Raw genomic sequence first — 17,546 nt, 5'->3', positions numbered from 1 at the left:
CACAGATTCTTTCCTCTGCTTGGTTTGTTCTGCTGTTGAGAGCCTCTAAAGAGTTCGTCAGTTCAGCAAATGTATTTCACAGTTCCCGCATTTCTGTTCGATTTTTGTTGTTGTTATTTCAATCTCTTTGTTAAGTTTCTCTGATAAATTTCTTTTTTTTTTTTTTTTTGAGGCGGAGTCTCGCTCTGTGGCCCAGGCTGGAGTGCAGTGGCCCGATCTCGGCTCACTGCAAGCTCCGCCTCCCGGGTTCCTGCCATTCTCCTGCCTCAGCCTCCCGAGTAGCTGGGACTACAGGCGCCGCCACCACGCCCGGCTAATTTTTTTGTATTTTTAGTAGAGATGGGGTTTCATTGTGTTAGCCAGGATGGTCTCGATCTCCTGACCTCGTGATCCGCCCATCTCGGCCTCCCAAAGTGCTGGGATTACAGGCTTGAGCCACCGCGCCCGGCCTCTCTGATAAATTTCTGAATTGCTTTTTTATGTTATTTTAGATATCACTGCATTTCCTTAAAATTGCTATTTTGGATTCTTGGTCAGAGAGATTACAAATCATGGTCTTGTTAGGATCCCCTTTGGGGGAGGTCCTAATTCCCTGTTTGCTGTTGTTTCTTGTTGGTATACATCTACGTCTTTGCATTGAAGGATTAGTTATTTATTCCAGTTTTCTCTGTCCAGTTAGTTTTGTTTTTTATTGACTATATTTGTTTAGTGAATCTGTTACTAGGTTGCTGCCTCCTTTTCAGCTCTAGGTGGCACCTTAAGCCCAGGTTCGCCTCACTCCAGTAACCTGTCTGTCTGTGCACTACCAGTCCCAAATCGGGGAGGTCCCGAGGGGATTATCCCAGCAGTGTGGGAAGGCTGGCTAGGAGTTCGTGCCCAGGGGACCTACAGAATGTTCTTCCTACAGTACTACTGAACAACCACTCTGATTTGGCAACTCCTTTGGTCAGGTTACAGAGCATAATTTCCAGGATGAGGATGGTAGTCCTGCCTCCCCTTTGTCTCTGCCTGTTCTCAGGGCTATTTCACCCTTCAGGCAATCATGATGCTTCCCGTTGGTTAAGCTAAGGAGAAATCTCCTGCCAGGGAACCCAAGAAGGTAGGGAATCTGACTGATCACCTCAATTTCACTTTTTCCAGTGTAGAAGTCATGAGTTGGGGGGAGATTTTCCATGCATTTGGTGGCAGGTAGAATGGGAGAGAGGAGCATCAGGGATGTGTAAGTCCAGTTCTCCTACTGTCATCTCAGTTTTTCTACTTCTCTGTGGCCCAGGGAACTGTCTCATCCTCATCCTTGAGCTCTGGGTTGTTGCTGGTGAAAATCTTAGCGTGATATATTTGTTTTTGGTTTTCGGTGGTGGGGAGTGAAGCAGCTTGCCTCTATGCCACGATTTTGGAACTGGAAGCTATTATTTATGTTTTTTAATGTGACATTTAATTTTAATGTTTAATAGTGACTGTGTTTAACAACTGGCTCACAAGCTTCCTAAAAATCTAGCAATCAGCTCCCGAAAGCCTACAGAAGTCTAGTCCAGTGCACCACTGGATGTGAGTGCAAGAAGGGAGTAGAACATCTTTTGTATGTTCAGAATAAAAAATCCTCAGTGAGCCTCACCCACCAGGAGAACACCTCCTTTCCCTCTCTGTGCCTGAAAACAGATGAGTTAATTTCTCATTGCAAATAGAGTTATGAGTTTGTTCAATTTAAATGAAAAAAAAAAAAGAGATCTGAGTTACTGAAGACCACCACTTTGGAATTTATTTTAAGGAAAATATGTCAGCTCTGTCAGCCACTGGCCAGCTCCTAAAATACATCTAATTAACCATCTCCTCACTTCATTCACTCATTGATTACTCCACCAGATTCTTATTAACAGCCTCCTGGGTGCCACGGTGGCCTGCGGAGTTGTACGAATGAAAGCCATGCCAGGTTCTAGATCAAGCTCTGGGGACATAAAGACAGGAATAGAGGTCACTGTCCTTCCCAGGACTGCAGGCTAGTGGAGGAGACAGGCACAGAACCCAATCTTAGTACGCAAATGAGGAATGCAGCAGTGCAGTGGGAGGAGGAGCAGGGAGCCACAGATAATAGGATGATGAGAACAGTTTCCTAGGCATCAGCATACAATAAAAACCGAAATCCACAAGTAAGATGCTCTGTTATGCTTGGTAAATATTACTAAGGTAATATTGAAAAACCAGTTCCATGACTTTTGAATCCCTAGTCAACTTCAAGATATAAAAGAGTCAGTGAGGCCGGGCGTGGTGGCTCAGGCCGTAATCCCAGCCCTTTGGAAGGCTGAGGCAGGTGGATCATCTGAAGTCAGGAGTTTGAGACCAGCCTGGCCAACATGGTGAGATCCCATCTCTACTAAAGATACAAAAATTAGCCAGGCATGGTGGCACATGTCTGTAGTCCCAGCTACTCTGGAGGCTGAGGCTGGAGAATTGTTTGAACCGGGGAGGTGGAGGTTGCAGTGAGCTAAGATCACATCACTGCACTCCAGCCTGGGAGACAGAGCGACACTGTAAAAAAAAAAAAAGAAAGAAAGAAAGAAAAACGAAAAAAGAAGAAGAGGAGTCAATGACAGCGGGAGAAAGGAAAGAATTATGAAATTTTCCCGGGAGAGCACTGTGGGCCTGCCGTGAGTGGGCCTTCACTGGGACCTCTCAGAAAGTTTGGTGTGTGTGTGCCTGCAGTTTGGGACACTGTGCAGTTAGGTGGGAGAGAAGAGCTGTCTAACCACCCTGGGGGCAGAGTCAGAAGTTTTTGCTGCAGTGGGATCAGCCTGTACTTATCTGTGAGTGTACGTGGAGAGGACGGTGGGTGAACCAAGAGCTGGAGAACAGAAGCCTGCAGTGTGGGAGAAGCACACAGTCGTGGGAGTGAGGAAGCCAGGAAAAAAGTATCAGCTTCCACCAGGTAGCAGGCCCAGAGAGCAGGAAACTGCCCAGCCACAGAACTACCCTGCGCCCACCTCCCTGTCTCCTTGCACTTCCACCTGTGCGGGAGGAGATCGGAGATGGGCAGAAACTGATCACTCAAATGCCAACTTGTTTTTTTATTTTTTTTATTTTTTCGATGGAGTCTCGCTCTGTCGCCCAGGCTGGAGTGCAGTGGTGCGATCTTGGCTCGCTGCAACCACTGCCTCCCAGGTTCAAGTAATTTTCCTGCCTCAGCCTCCTGAGTAGCTGGGACTACAGGCACCTGCCACTACACCCGTCAAATGCCAACTTTTTATCTTAGCTGAGGAGGGACAGCAGAAGTCTTCATTTGAATGAACTTTGAAGCTAATGAATACCTCAAACCAAAACTCTTAATTTCTGAATTAAGGTGTTGTTTGTAACTTAAGAGGGTTTTGACTATTACATGAGAGTGAACAGAAGAGCCACGGGACCTGCCAAGTTTCCATCCAGGGCAGGGAAGAGCCCCTCCAATGAATCCTTTAAAGGGATTTGTGGAAATGACAATAAACATGGGCTTTGATTACATCACAAATAGTTGTTTTATGTATAGGTTATATGGAGAGAAGCATCAACTCAGGGTGGGAAGACCCATTCTGATTATGTCTGTAAATCTGAAAACAACTATTCCTGTACCAACTAACAGAAAGAGAAGGAGTATTCAGTCCCCTTGTTCGTAGCAAAACATTTCCTTCATTGGGCATTCTATGTCCTTAAAGTTAGCTCCAAGTGTCCCTGAAGTTAGTTCTTAGCTTATTTCATGTTGATGATGCCATTGGGCATCGTTATGCGATGATGTACCCACAGAAATGGAAACCCATCCATGAGACATCTGAGTCAGCTGCCAGCCTGACCCCCACCTCGACCCCTGCACTCTAACATTCCCTGTTTATCAGGATTTCCGGGAGACATAAGACCACCCAGCTGCTGGCAATCAAAAATGCCTCATAGATAGAATACAACCATTCCATCCTCAAAGCAGTGGGAAAAAACGAGGCAAATGTTTGAAAAATTCCATTTCAAGAATGCTCTTTTCCTTGAAATTTCCATTTAAATTAAAAGTGATTTTTCTTTTTGACCATGAATTATTCATATAATTTCCACAACTTTTACATAACAAATATTGCGTGGTCGAAGGAAAAGTAGTCCACTCGGCACCAGCGAAGAAGAGTTAATCGTGTCCTGCTGCAAAATTTCCCACTGGATAGGAGCCTTTTCACCTGTGAAGAATGATCTGTATGTGTTTGGCTTTTGATGCAGAAGCCTCTTTCCCAGCGTAAACTCTGAAATAAAATCACTCAATGTCAGCAAGTGCTTGCCTGTTAACACAATAAGACCTTTCAGTGTTTTTCCATTACTTTGATCTCCAAGGAATTATCCACTAACAACACATATGTCCACTATACTATTATCAATATAAAAATATCAACATTGTTAAAGAAAAAGTGCCAGGCTTGGCAACTGGGGTAAGTGTACACCGTATTGTATACGATATTGAATATCAATAAAATCAATAAAAGAGCAAAAGACCTGGAATTTATCTGAAACGGGAGAACAACATATGCTCCTAGGGCTTCTTTTAAGAAACCACATCATGTAAGTTTTTATTTCACATTATTATATTGATTGAGACCATTGCTTCTTTAAAATGCTTGAATGTGATAAGAGTTAGCGGAGACATTCTATTTGCCTCACACTGACCCTTGGGTTAAACATAAATGCCAAAGAGTACTCCAGTGAGGGTATCTCTCTTAAGCTACTTATCTAAACCCTGACACATTGCTTATGAAGTATGAGAAGAGGCATTTATGATATTGGAAGGAAGCAGAGGCTTTTCTGTTTGTTTTATCATTTTGCACTTGTCTTTTGCAGGCTCTGAATAAATCAATTTTGTCTTTTTCGCCCTAGGGTTACAGTAACTGCAATGTGCAACATGGACTTCAGCCGATTTCCCTTGGACACACAAACGTGCTCTCTTGAAATTGAAAGCTGTGAGTAGACTTGTGCCCAGGCATCAGCACACAGCTCCTGATAATTCTCGACACCTCTAACTCTCAGCTGCAGGAACAGTGTGTGTTCCTTATTCATGAGTAGACTTTTTTTTTTTTTTTTTTTTTTGAGTCTGAGTCTCACACTGTCCCCTGGGCAGGAATGCAGTGGTGCGGTCTCTCTGCTCACTGCAACCTCTGCCTCCCAGGTTCAAGTGATTATCCTGCCTCAGCCCCCCGAGGAGCTGGGATTACAGGTGTCTGCCACCACACCTGGCTAATTTTTTGTATTTTTGGTAGAGACGGAGTTTCACTATATTGGCCAGGCTGGTCTCGAATGGCTGACCTTGTGATCCACCTGCCTTGGCCTCCCAAAGTGCTGGGATTACAGGCGTGAGCCACTGCGCCCAGCCTTCATGACTATACTTTTAAAGTAATGTGTTAGATTGAAGCTAGGTCTAGGGTAATTTTAAATATCAGGAACAAATTTGAAACTAAAATCTTCATCGCCATAACTGGCCTTTTTAATGCCCTGTGGCAATGGTTTTAAACTTTGTTCTATTGAGTCAGGGTAACTGCTTGGGGAGGGGAAGGAGAGGGATAAGCGAATGTGGGTCTCCTTCCAGGCCCTTTGCCCAACACACACACACACACACACACACACACACGAGTTCATCCAGAGAGCTCATTTTTGATATGTTTTATTGCTCTTCTGAATGTAATTTCTGCTGAAGAAAGGATTTCCTGGCCAAAACAAGTTTGACAACAGTTGCCCTAGGGAACTGCCACTGCGAGTTCGTGTGGTGGATGAGATTCTCAAGCACAACAAGCGACTTCAGGAAGCTTGCACACACACAGACATCCTGGAAAAGCTAGAAACCAGGCCCTGTGACACCATAGGCGCAGGTGACAAAAGAAAAAATACGCAAATTGGACTATATGAAAATTGTTAATTTTGAGCATCGACATTATCAACAGAGTAAAAAGACAACCCACAAATGGGAGAATATATTGATAAATCATCTATCTGATTAAGATTGATATCCGGAATATAAAGAGAACAACTAAAACTCAACAACAACAACAAAACAATCTGCTTTAAAAAAATGGACAAAAGACTTGAATAGACATTTCTCCAAAGAAGGTATACAAATGGCCAAGAAGCACATGAAAAGATGTTCAACATCACTAATCATTAGGAAAATGCAAACCAAAACTACAATGAGTTCCATTTACTGGGATGAATACTGTCAACAAAACAGAAAACAATGCTGGGGAGGATGTGAATAAATTAGAACCCTTATGCTTTGTGGGTAGTAATGTATAATGGTGCAGCCACTGGGGAAAACAGCTCCTCAAAAAATTAAAACAATGGCTGGGCACGGTTGCTCACACCTGTAATCCCAGCACTGTGGGTGGCCGGGGTTAGAGGATCACTTGAGTCCAGAAGTTGAAGACCAGCCCGGGGAACATAGTAAGACTCTGTCTCTACAAAAAATACAAAAATGTGCCGGGCATGGTGGCTGGTACCTGTGGTCCCAGCTACTCGGGAGGCTGAAGCAGGAGAATCACTGGAGCCCAAGAGCCTGAGCCTGCAGTGAGCTATGATTGTACCACTGCACTCCAGCCTGGGTGAGAAAGCAAGAGCCCTGTCTCAAAAAAAAAAAAAAAAAAAAAATTAAGAACATATGATCCAACACATCCATTTCTGGGTATATAACCAAAATAATTGAAAGCAGGGTCTTGAAAAGGAACTTGTATACTCATATTTATAGCAGTTTTATTCACAATTGCTAAAACATGAAAACAACCCAAGTGTCCATCACTGGATGAATGGATACACAGAATGTGGTATCTGCATACAGTGGAAGAGTGTTCAGCCTTAAAACACAAGGGTTTCCGATACATGCTACAGCACGAATGAAACTTGAGGGCAGTGTGCTAAGTGAAATCCGCCAATCGCAAAAGACAGATACTGTATGATTTCACTTTTAAGAGGTACTTAGCAGAGTCAAAATTATAGAGACAGAAAGTAGAATGGTGGTTGCCAGAGGCTGGGGGGAGGGGAAACAGGGATGAGGGGTTGTTGTTAAATGGGTATGGAGCTTCAGTTTGGGAAGATGAAAAGAGTTCCGGAGATGGATGGTGGTATGACCATCATAATGGTTATATTTATGTGGTAATGTAGTACAACATAAATACTACATGAAAATTTAAAAATGCTGTGCATCAAAACATTATCAACAGAGTAAATGCAACCCACGAATGGGAGAATATACATTGGCAAATGGTATGTCCAACCATAAGAATGGTTGTATTTATGTAGTAATTTTCATGTAGTATAATTTTCATTATATTTATCATGCATCATAAATACAACACTAAGAATGTAGTGCAATACCACTGAAGTTACACTAAAGGTTAAGATGGTAAATTTTATGTTATGTGTATTTTAACACAACACACACACACACACACACACACACCCCAGAAACCAGGCCACAGAAAGAGCCAGGCTGAAGCTGTGTAAAATGATCCATATCCACATGCATCTCTGTCCCTCTACGTGTCCGCTCCTTTCTCCTCCCTGCCAAAACACTTTCTCTGACAGCACAGGGGACACCCTTGTGACTCCTACACTCCCCCTGAACGCTGGCACTCCCTGGCAGTGTCAAAGCCCGAGTGAGGGTTCTCACTGGTCCAGGGCACTTTGTAAGCCAGCCTGGGCTTGTGGCAGTGGATCAGGTGTTTGTCCCCTGGCTCCAATCACCTGGGACCAAGGAGTGCAGAGATGTTGACATCACACACCACTGGGGCCAAAGGGACAGCTGCCTAGGGCATTGGATGTGGGGAAAGGGTGTAATAAAACCCAGGACCAAGGGAGTGGCTGCTTATTGCACAATGGCTTTACCTCTGCCTTGTCATGCAACCCTCACAAGAGCCTGATGAGCAGGTTATCATCATTTTACAAAGGAGGGACAGAGCTCGGTGGCAGAGCCAGACTGAAATACTGAGTTCATTGTCTCCAGAACTTAGTTTTCCCCACTATTCCTGGGCAGCTTCTGCCTCCATCTGGAATGTAGCCTTTTTTCAGGTTGTATCGGTCATGGCTCCACCAAATAAACAGAACCAGTAGGATATACAGAGTAGAGATTTATTGCACAGAAGTGGCTAGCGGGATTGTGGGGGCTGGCTAAGAGTCCCACATCTGCGGGGCAGGCCATCGGGAGTGCAGGAGGGGCGCTCTGGGGCAGGAGCGGATGCCACAGTCCACAGGTAGGATTTCTTCTTCCAGGAAGCCTCAGCTCTGCCCCTAAGGCCTTTCACCTGATGGAATCAGGCCCACCCAGATTATCCAGGAAAATCCCCTTTAAAGTCCACTGGTTGTAGATGTTAGTCACACCTGCAAAACACTGTTACAGATTACTGTTTGATTGCATAATTGGGTACCACAGCCAAGCCGAGTTGACTCATGAAACTGACCATCACACAGGTCAAGTGTTAGAAAACAGGAATAAAATAGTGCCAGGGAGTCCTGGAAGGAATTGTTTACACTTGAGCAGACTGGACTGGCAGTGCCATGCGGCTTTTCCTCAGTTATGCTCAGGCTGGAGGTAGGTTTGTTCACTTGGAGTTCACCGGAAGCAGGTGAGGGAAGGGGAAATGGTAGCACCAGAAAGGGTGATGATCATGGAGTCACTTCGACTTTACCCTGAGTAGGAGTAACTGGAGTCCTACAGAGGAGGGACTTGTTCCACTCCCATATCTTTGTGGGTCTTTTCTTGCTAAAATGCAGCCTTTATTACCTGATAGTGTTTACAGATACTTGCCATCAATTGATGAGTCACCACACTTTGAAAGAAGAAAGGAAAAGGCTAAATTACTCCCTGTTTGTAAGGCTGAGCCATGTGAAATTTTGCCAATATTTAACCATTTCTAACTTACAAAAATAGCAATTTCATTTGATTGAACCTAATAAATGGCAGGCCGAATTGTAGGGTGAACCTTTTGCAGGAAGTATGAGCATTTGGGCTTGAGAACTTTGCTCTGATGACTTTTGGAAGAGTGGAGATAATTAAATTTGTCTTTTTGGATATTGTTTTGCTTTATTTAGACTGTGGTTTGTTTTTCAAACTATCATATCACAATCCCAGTATCAGTGTGGGAGGTCAGGGCACAGCTTCCACGTAGCCCCACAGACCATCCTGTCTTGCCACCACCTTGTGTCTGACGCTGGCCCCTGTCTTTTCAGATGCCTATACAGAAGATGACCTCATGCTGTACTGGAAAAAAGGCAACGACTCCTTAAAGACAGATGAACGGATCTCACTCTCCCAGTTCCTCATTCAAGAATTCCACACTACCACCAAACTGGCTTTCTACAGCAGCACAGGTAAGTGTGGGGTGAGGGCTGAGTCAGGGCGGCTTCAGCTTGGTCTCAGAGGTTCGCCCTCTATTACAGGAAAGGTTTGAATTGGTCATCAATTGAGCAGTGTCACTTATATTTGAAACTAAAGACAGAGGCAGGGTGCAGTGGCTCATGTCCCAGCACTTTGGGAGGCCAAGGTGGATGGATCGCTTGAGCTTAGGAGTTCAAGACCAGCCTGGCCAACATGGCGAAACTCAGTCTCTACTAAAAATACAAAAATTAGCCAAGCATGGTGGCACATACCTGTAGTCCCAGCTACCCGGAAGGCTAAGGTGGGAGATCCCTGGAGCCCTGGAGTTCGAGGTTACAGTGAGCTGAGATCACGCCACTGCACTCCAGCCTGGGCGACAGAGTGAGACCCTGTCTCAAAAAAGAAAAGAAAAAAAAAGAAAAGAAACTAAAGACAGAAATCCTAAGTGAAATCTAATAGGTAGCAAGCAGTGGGTGGAAGTGATTTTTTTGATACCACCAATGCATCAGAGTAATAACCTAAAAAATTAGTAAGGACTGAAAACATAAGCCGCGTGAGCGGGTTTATTTGAGACAATCGCATTGCCAGCTTAGTAGGCATCTCAGCCATGATATGCCGATCTGAGCCCCCTCCTTGACAGCAAGAAACAAGTATAATTCAGGTCTGTTGTTTTCAATTTACGTTCTCGCTGCTCCAGCCAGCCCCATGGGGTCACTCCACTCTTGACCAGTCTGCTCTTGCTATGCTGCTTGCACAGCCCCTCCTGGTGACTCCCTTCTAAGTCTCAGTGCAGTCCCCTGTGGACCCAGTTGTTCCTTTTTGAACCAAGGGTGGGGACAGGCTCACCCTCTCCTGTTGCCTGAGGGCATGCTCTGTGACCTCTCTACTGGGAGTTTGCTTGCACTAAATAGCTGAGGTTAACTCGCTCCATTTCTTGCCTTTAAAAAAAAAAAAATTCAATAGTTTTAGGGATACTAATGGGAATACTAGTGGGTTTTGATTACATCAATGAATCGTATAGTGGTGAAGTCTAGGATTTTTTTGTTTTGTTTTGTTTTGAGACGGAGTCTCACTCTGTTGCCCGGGCTGGAGTGCAATGGCCAGGTCTGGACTCACTGCAACCTCTGCCTCCCGGGTTCAAGCAATTCTCCTGCCTCAGCCTCCCAAGTAGCTGGGATTACAGGCACCCACTATCAAGGCTGGCTAATTTTTATATTTTTAGTAGGGATGGGGTTTCACCATGTTGGCCAGGCTGGTCTCGAACTTTTGACCTCAAATGAGTTGCCCGCCTTGGCCTCCCAAAGTGCTGGGATTACAGGTGTGAACCACTGTGCCCGGCTGAAGTCTAGGATTTTAGTACATCTGTCACCTGAGTGGTGTACATTGTACCCAATAGGTAGTTTTTCATCCATCACTCTCCTCCCACCCTCCCCGCTTCTGAGTCTCCAGTGTCCACTATACCACTCTGTATGCCTTTATGTTCCCATAGCTTACCTCCCACTTATAAGTAAGAACATGTGGTATCTGCTTTTCAATTCTTGAGTTATTTCACCTAGAATAATGGCCTCCAGTTCCATCTAAGTTACTGCAAAAGACATTATTTCATCTTTTTTTTAATGGGAGAGTGGTATTCCATGGTGTGTATATACCATATTCTCTTTATCCATTCATCTGTTGATGGACACTCAGGTTGATTCCATATCTTTGTAACTGTGAATTGTGCTTCTTGCCTCTTTTTTGACCAGTCACCTTTCAGGATGATTTTGCTCAAATCTTCATGCAGTTTCTATGGCTAAAATTTGCGCAACTGACTGCACAGGGAAACACATTCTTTTTAAATACCCCATGGTCTTTCTAATCTGTAAGAGGGAGAACCAACATAGCACTGCAACCCAGCACATATTATCTCCTGTATCCATCACCCCAAAAGTATTGGTTCCTTGGGGGAACCCTGTTCTTTTGACCCTCAGCATTCTGACAATCCCTCTGCAGTAGCTTGCTGGTAACCAGAGGCGTGTCCCATGCATTATAATGACCCGGGATGCCAAGTTTCCAAGTTCATATTGCCAAGTCCCTATCCATTTTATTTTCAGTCCTAGGCATCTCATGCATATAAGGCCTTTTCCTTTTTTTTCCCATCATCCTCCCTTTCTCTTCAACCCCTCCATGCATATGTTTTCCTTGTAAGGATACAAAAGAAGAGCTAAAATGTAGCTGGACCTGTGATTGTTCACTGTGTTCCTAAATACAATGTTGTATGTAACTTTCTTTTTTAACTTAAAGCACATTTCTCCCCTTAAGGAATCTAAAGAGATTGTTTAAATCAGTGCTTCTCAAACTTTGACGTGCATATGAATTATGAACAAATAATAAATATACATATATATACATATATATATATACACATATACATATATATACATATATATATATACACATATACATATTTGTTTTTTTCCTAATAGAGACAGGGTCTCACTCTGTGGCTCAAGCTGGAGTGCAGTGGGGCGATCATAGCTCACTGTAAACTCGAACTCCTGAGCTCAAGTGATCCTCCCACCTCGGCCTCCCAAAGTGCTGGGATTACAGGCATGAGCCACCGCGCCTAGCCGAGAATACTGTTCAATGGATGTCCAATTAAGTAGGTTTGGGTTGGGGCCCAGGTATCTGCATTTATCACAAGCTCCCAGGTGATAGTGAGGTTGCTGAACCCTAGACCAGGTAATGGGAGTAACAGGAGTTTAAATGACCCAGGCATGATGGTGGTTCATACCTGTAATGTCAGCATTTTGGGAGGCTGAAGTGGGTGGATCACTCGAAGCCGGGAGTTCAAGACCAGTCTGGTGAACATAGCAAGACCCAGTCTCTACCAGAGAAATTTAAAAATTCATTCGGTGTAGTGGTACCAGCTACTTGGGAGGCTGAGGTGGGAGGATTGCTTGCACCCAGGAGTTCGAGGCTGCTGTGAGCCAAGATTGCACCACTGCACTCCAGCCTGGTGACAGAGCGAGACCCTGTCTTAAAAAAAGAAAAAAATTTAAATGATCTTTTCAAGGGGTTCCCTTTGTAAATAGGACAAGGGCCAAAGGTTTCTCGAAACAGATGCACCCAGGTGGTATGTGTTGCTGTATAATCACTTTGTTCCATGATTTCTCTCACTTTCACCTTATAAAGACATGGTCCAAGAGTCCATTGGAGTGTCTAAGGCACTTATGATTTCCTGAATAAAATGTGTTTTATGAAGGAGCCATGATGTGTACTGTCTTTTATTCCTGTGTCCCCCAGGCTGGTACAACCGTCTGTACATTAACTTCACGTTGCGTCGCCATATCTTCTTCTTCTTGCTCCAAACTTATTTCCCCGCCACCCTAATGGTCATGCTGTCCTGGGTGTCCTTCTGGATCGACCGCAGAGCTGTGCCTGCCAGAGTCCCCTTAGGTAAGGAATATCTCAAGTGCATATTCCAAGCATCTGCAAATATAGGTATTAACAATTCCTTCCAGATAAAACCATTCTTTTCAAATTGATTCTGAACCCCTTTTGGCGTTATGACTTGGAAAAACTCAAGAGTTATTTATTTATAGGTAAAATCCCGTAATTAGGAATCTATGTAGCAAAATGCTTTCCAGGACTCTGCAGGTGCCCATCCAAACAGACCCCCTTTAGTCTTGTCAAAGCCATGTTCCAGGGTGGGTGAGCCTGGTCTTTAGGTGCCTTCTTTGCTCACCTACAAAATGAATCATGTCCTACAACAGTGTTTCTCAAATGGTAGCTCAAGGGCTCTTTGTGATAGAATCTTTGTGGGAAATTGTTAAAAACGAAGGGTCCTGGGTCTCATCTGCATCTATAGAATGAGAATCTCTGAGGGAGGATCAGGAACCTGCATTTTTTACAGGCTCTCCCAGTAATTATTCTATGCACTCAAGTCTGAGAATCCTTTCTCTATAAGCATTCCACTTATGGCTATTTGCCATCAGCTCTTTTTCTCACCTTAAGTATTGTACCCATTTATACACACCACCATTGCTCAGACAGTTCAGGGGCTGCAGGGGAGAATGCAACCCACCAGGTTTTAGTGAAACTGGATTGGAGCTGGCCCTTAAGATGACCCCAATCCCCTGTGATTTGATGTTTGCCAAACAAATGTTCTGAGCTTAATTTGAAATCCTGGGCAAATTTCCATGGACAGATGCCTTGTCCTCTAACAGTTGTTCCATAGCTTGAACAGTTACTGTGCTAAATAGATAAACACTCTAGTTTTAAAATCTGTTTCCTATAAATGAAGTTAATGTTGTCATCCTTAGTGAAATTGACCCATGAATCCTCAAGTGAACAATGCTGAATGGGCAGCTAGGTTCAGCATGGTGGTGGCTGCTGGGGGTGCCCTGGCAGCTGTCAACACAGGCCCGGGACAACAGGACTACACACCAAGAGCCAGGACATGATATTAAAATAAACCTTATGGGCTTTTTCCCCTTGATGGAGCAGTAGTTATAAGAAACATATATACCTGTTCATACATGCAACCTCTTATTTTGTAAAACTTGAATTGAAACAAATGTTTTAATGTCAAAATGTCTAGGGTTCTTTGCAGAAGAATAGTGACACAGATGCTATGATGAATACACAGGGTATGCAGAGGGGTGAAAGGGTAGGGATGCAGGGGGAGAGGAACAGGAAAAGCTTCATGAAAAGCTAAATCTTGAAAGATGTGTGGGTGTTTGCTAGACAGTGGAGCAGGGATGGCGACATTCTAGGTTGAGGGAGCAGCAGGGACAAATGAGCAGAGGCATGAAACCATCCCGTGTTTGTTGAAAGGCAAGCAAACACTTGTTTCTCATTCTTGTGCTTGCAGGTATCACGACGGTGCTGACAATGTCCACCATCATCACGGGTGTGAACGCCTCCATGCCACGTGTCTCCTACATCAAGGCCGTGGACATCTACCTCTGGGTCAGCTTTGTGTTCGTTTTCCTCTCGGTGCTGGAGTACGCGGCCGTCAACTACCTGACCACCGTGCAGGAGAGGAAGGAACAGAAGCTGCGGGAGAAGGTGACTTTGCCATGCGCTTATAGTGTCTGGTCAGGATGGAGCCTGATCTAGTTCTGGAACCTCAGGCAGGGCAGACCTCCCCTGTAAAGCAGGGTCATGAAACCCTCTCCTGTGCCTACTTCACAGGGTTGTTGTGAAGAGCAAACAAATTGGTGTATTTCAAGTCTATGAAATTTACTTTGGGTGACATCTTTCATTCATTGAAACATTTATTTTGCCCTTACCACATACTTGGACCACGTCTTAGTTAAGCGTTAGGGAACTTCTTGGTGTTGTTCATAGTTTAGTGAGGGAATCCCAGGAGAAAAATAAATGACAATTTAACATGGTGGAACAAATTATTTATGAACATAAAGGTGTAATAAAAGAATTGTCCAGGGAAGAACTTTCTCATTCTAGGAAATCTTTTTTCATATGTAACCTCATGCATCCTCCACCTTTCCCCAGGTTATCTTCCCTCCCACCTGACTCTCCTTTCCTCCTGCAGTATGCAGCTCAGGGGTTATCTCCCCCAGCAAACTCTAACCATATTGCAGTAATCTATCCCCACAATGCCAATCCCCATCCCCATGGCAAATGCACATGTTCATGCACACACTTGTAATAATGTGATCTGTAAACATTTTCATCAAGGGCTCATAACAGCTTATGATCTCATGGAGAACAGGGTGATCTATGAATCAGGAGCATTCTTCTTGGTCTTTGGTATGGCATTGTGATATTTCCTAAGAGTCAGTATGCAGATTTTAGATCAGCAAAAATGGATACCAGGCTGGGCTCAGTGACTCACGCCTGTAATCCCAGCACTTTGGGAGGCTGAGGTGGGTGGATCACCTGAGAGCAGGAGTTTGAGACCAGCCTGGCCAACATGATGAAACCCCGTCTCTACTAAAAGTACAAAAAATCCGCCTGGCGTGGTGGTGCGTGTCTGTAATCCTAGCTACTTGGGAGGCGGAGGCAGGAGAATCGCTTGAACCCCGGAGGCAGAGGTTGCAGTGAGCTGAGATTGATTGTGCCATTGCACTCCAGCCTGGGCAATGAGAGCGAAACTCAAGTCTCAAAAAAAAAAAAAAAAAAAAAAAAAAAAAAAAAATACTTACCCTCTTCCCAAACTGGGAATACCAGAAACCAGAAAAAGGTAACACCCTCCACTATGCAGTTCCTTTTGAAGGGCTTCTGAGAGGTGATGCTGAGCTCACACCCCAGTGTGTTTGCTGTGTTTGCAGCTTCCCTGCACCAGTGGATTACCTCCGCCCCGCACTGTGATGCTGGATGGCAACTACAGTGACGGGGAGGTGAACGACCTGGACAACTACATGCCAGAGAATGGAGAGAAGCCTGACAGGATGATGGTGCAGCTGACCCTGGCCTCAGAGAGGAGCTCCCCACAGAGGAAAAGTCAGAGAAGCAGCTACGTGAGCATGAGAATCGACACCCACGCCATTGATAAATACTCCAGGATCATCTTTCCAGCGGCATACATTTTATTCAATTTAATATACTGGTCTATTTTCTCCTAGATGTTTGTAATTCTATAAATTTCACATTTCCATGGCATGCACTACAGAAATAACTGTATAATGAAAAAGAATTTAAGGGTATGGTTAAAAAAAAGTCCCAGGACCCACCCATGTTTTCACTATCCCTTCTGCAGTTTTGCAAAGCTACATTGACAAGACACTTACTGGTTTAATTTGTACTTATTAACCATCTATTGAATATACAGCATTATATTAGGTGCTGCAGGATTATGACTCTGTAGTGATTGATGTTAGTTGTTACCCAGATCCCCTGGAAAAGCACACTACCAGTGTTGTGGGCACATTTAGTTCCACCCATTAGACCCTTGATGCTATTCACATGAATAATTTATTTTCGTCGAGTGTCATTACATTCTTCAGGCTAGGTGGACTTGGAAGCACCTAAAGGCCATTTGCATGAAATTCACACGCGCCTAAATCCTCACTTTGACAGAAACTCATGCTTCAGTTTATAACCTATTACCTATTTTGTATGCAACTCTGCCTCTGCATGTTTATTTTAATAAAAGGCAATGATAATATTCACATTATTTTTCTTTATATGCTGTGGTTCACAAGTTTTACTCCTTCACAAGAAAAACTCTTTAGATTGGTGCAATTGCTTCTGATTTTGGTAAAAGTTTCCCTGGTAGGGAAACTTTGAAGATAAGAGTACACACATGCATTTTGTCTGTTGTGTCATAGAGGTAACTAGGCTAGAAAATTTGTGTTTAAATGTTCCCTTTTTATATAATCACCACTTCGTGTATTCTTGGAGCATGTCCTTGTTCAAAGAGAAGTCCTTTCTCAGTGATATGATGTCTTCACTGAGGAACTTGGGTAGAGAATGATTTCTTCTGCATAAACATTTCAAGGAAATACATTATTTGGGACTACTTGTAACTCATTAGAATGAGAAATACTCACACGGTTTCTTAAGAGAAAAAGAACATCAGAAAGCAAAATAAATGGGAAGACGTCACTGGACATCTGCATTTATACTTGAAATGCCAGCATTTTCTATGAACCAGAAAACTGCCATCACCTAGACCACACAGCCCAGATACCAGGCAAAAGGATGGCCCAATGGCAACTGATGTCAGGGCATGGGGTAAAGGAGAGGGTTCTAATTTGATGTATCATTGAAAAACAGTTATTTATATTATATATCTACTATATAGATCAACCCCCACCAAACTTACCCAAACAGCATTTGTTTTATTTGAAACTCACTTTAATAAAGTGAATTATATACACAATAATGTCATTTTCATTTCAAAGTTAATTTGACTCATCACCAGTGCTAAATATTATATTTCTACATTGCAGGACTGTATACTAATTTGAAAAAGCCTATTTGCCTAAACCCTAATTATAATGTAATCTCCCATTATCTCCAATGAAAGCTCACCAAAAGAAAGCTTTTGGCAAACTTGAATAAACTTAAAGGGATTTAGATAAAATAGTTAAATTTTAACTCTTTAAATATTGTATTCTCATTTTACTTTTTTGAGACAGGGTCTCACTCTGTCACCCAGGCTGGAGTGCAGTGGTGCCATCTCAGCTCACTGCAACCTCTACCTCCCAGGCTCAAGTGGTTCTCCCACCTCAGCCTCCTGCAT

General features: G+C 43.7%; 1 protein-coding gene across 5 annotated transcripts in view; it reads left to right on the top strand.

Annotated features, from left to right (window-relative positions):
• The window catches only part of GABRR1 (gamma-aminobutyric acid type A receptor rho1 subunit), a 53,672-nt gene extending 36,489 nt beyond the window's left edge, over window positions 1–17,183 (top strand). For all 5 annotated transcript variants that reach the window (XM_025383159.1, XM_025383157.1, XM_025383156.1 and 2 more), the window contains 5 exons: window positions 4,873–4,955; window positions 9,205–9,345; window positions 12,638–12,790; window positions 14,208–14,404; window positions 15,631–17,183. In XM_025383159.1, the coding sequence (XP_025238944.1) occupies window positions 4,873–4,955; window positions 9,205–9,345; window positions 12,638–12,790; window positions 14,208–14,404; window positions 15,631–15,924 (868 nt within the window). In that variant the 3' untranslated portion in view covers window positions 15,925–17,183. The remainder of the gene's footprint in view (window positions 1–4,872; window positions 4,956–9,204; window positions 9,346–12,637; window positions 12,791–14,207; window positions 14,405–15,630) is intronic.
• The last annotated feature ends 363 nt before the right edge of the window (window positions 17,184–17,546 follow it).

This window comes from Theropithecus gelada, chromosome 4 (genome assembly GCF_003255815.1).
Source record: "Theropithecus gelada isolate Dixy chromosome 4, Tgel_1.0, whole genome shotgun sequence".
NCBI classification, from domain to species: Eukaryota; Metazoa; Chordata; class Mammalia; order Primates; family Cercopithecidae; genus Theropithecus; species Theropithecus gelada.
This window is presented reverse-complemented; position numbering and strand designations above follow the sequence as displayed.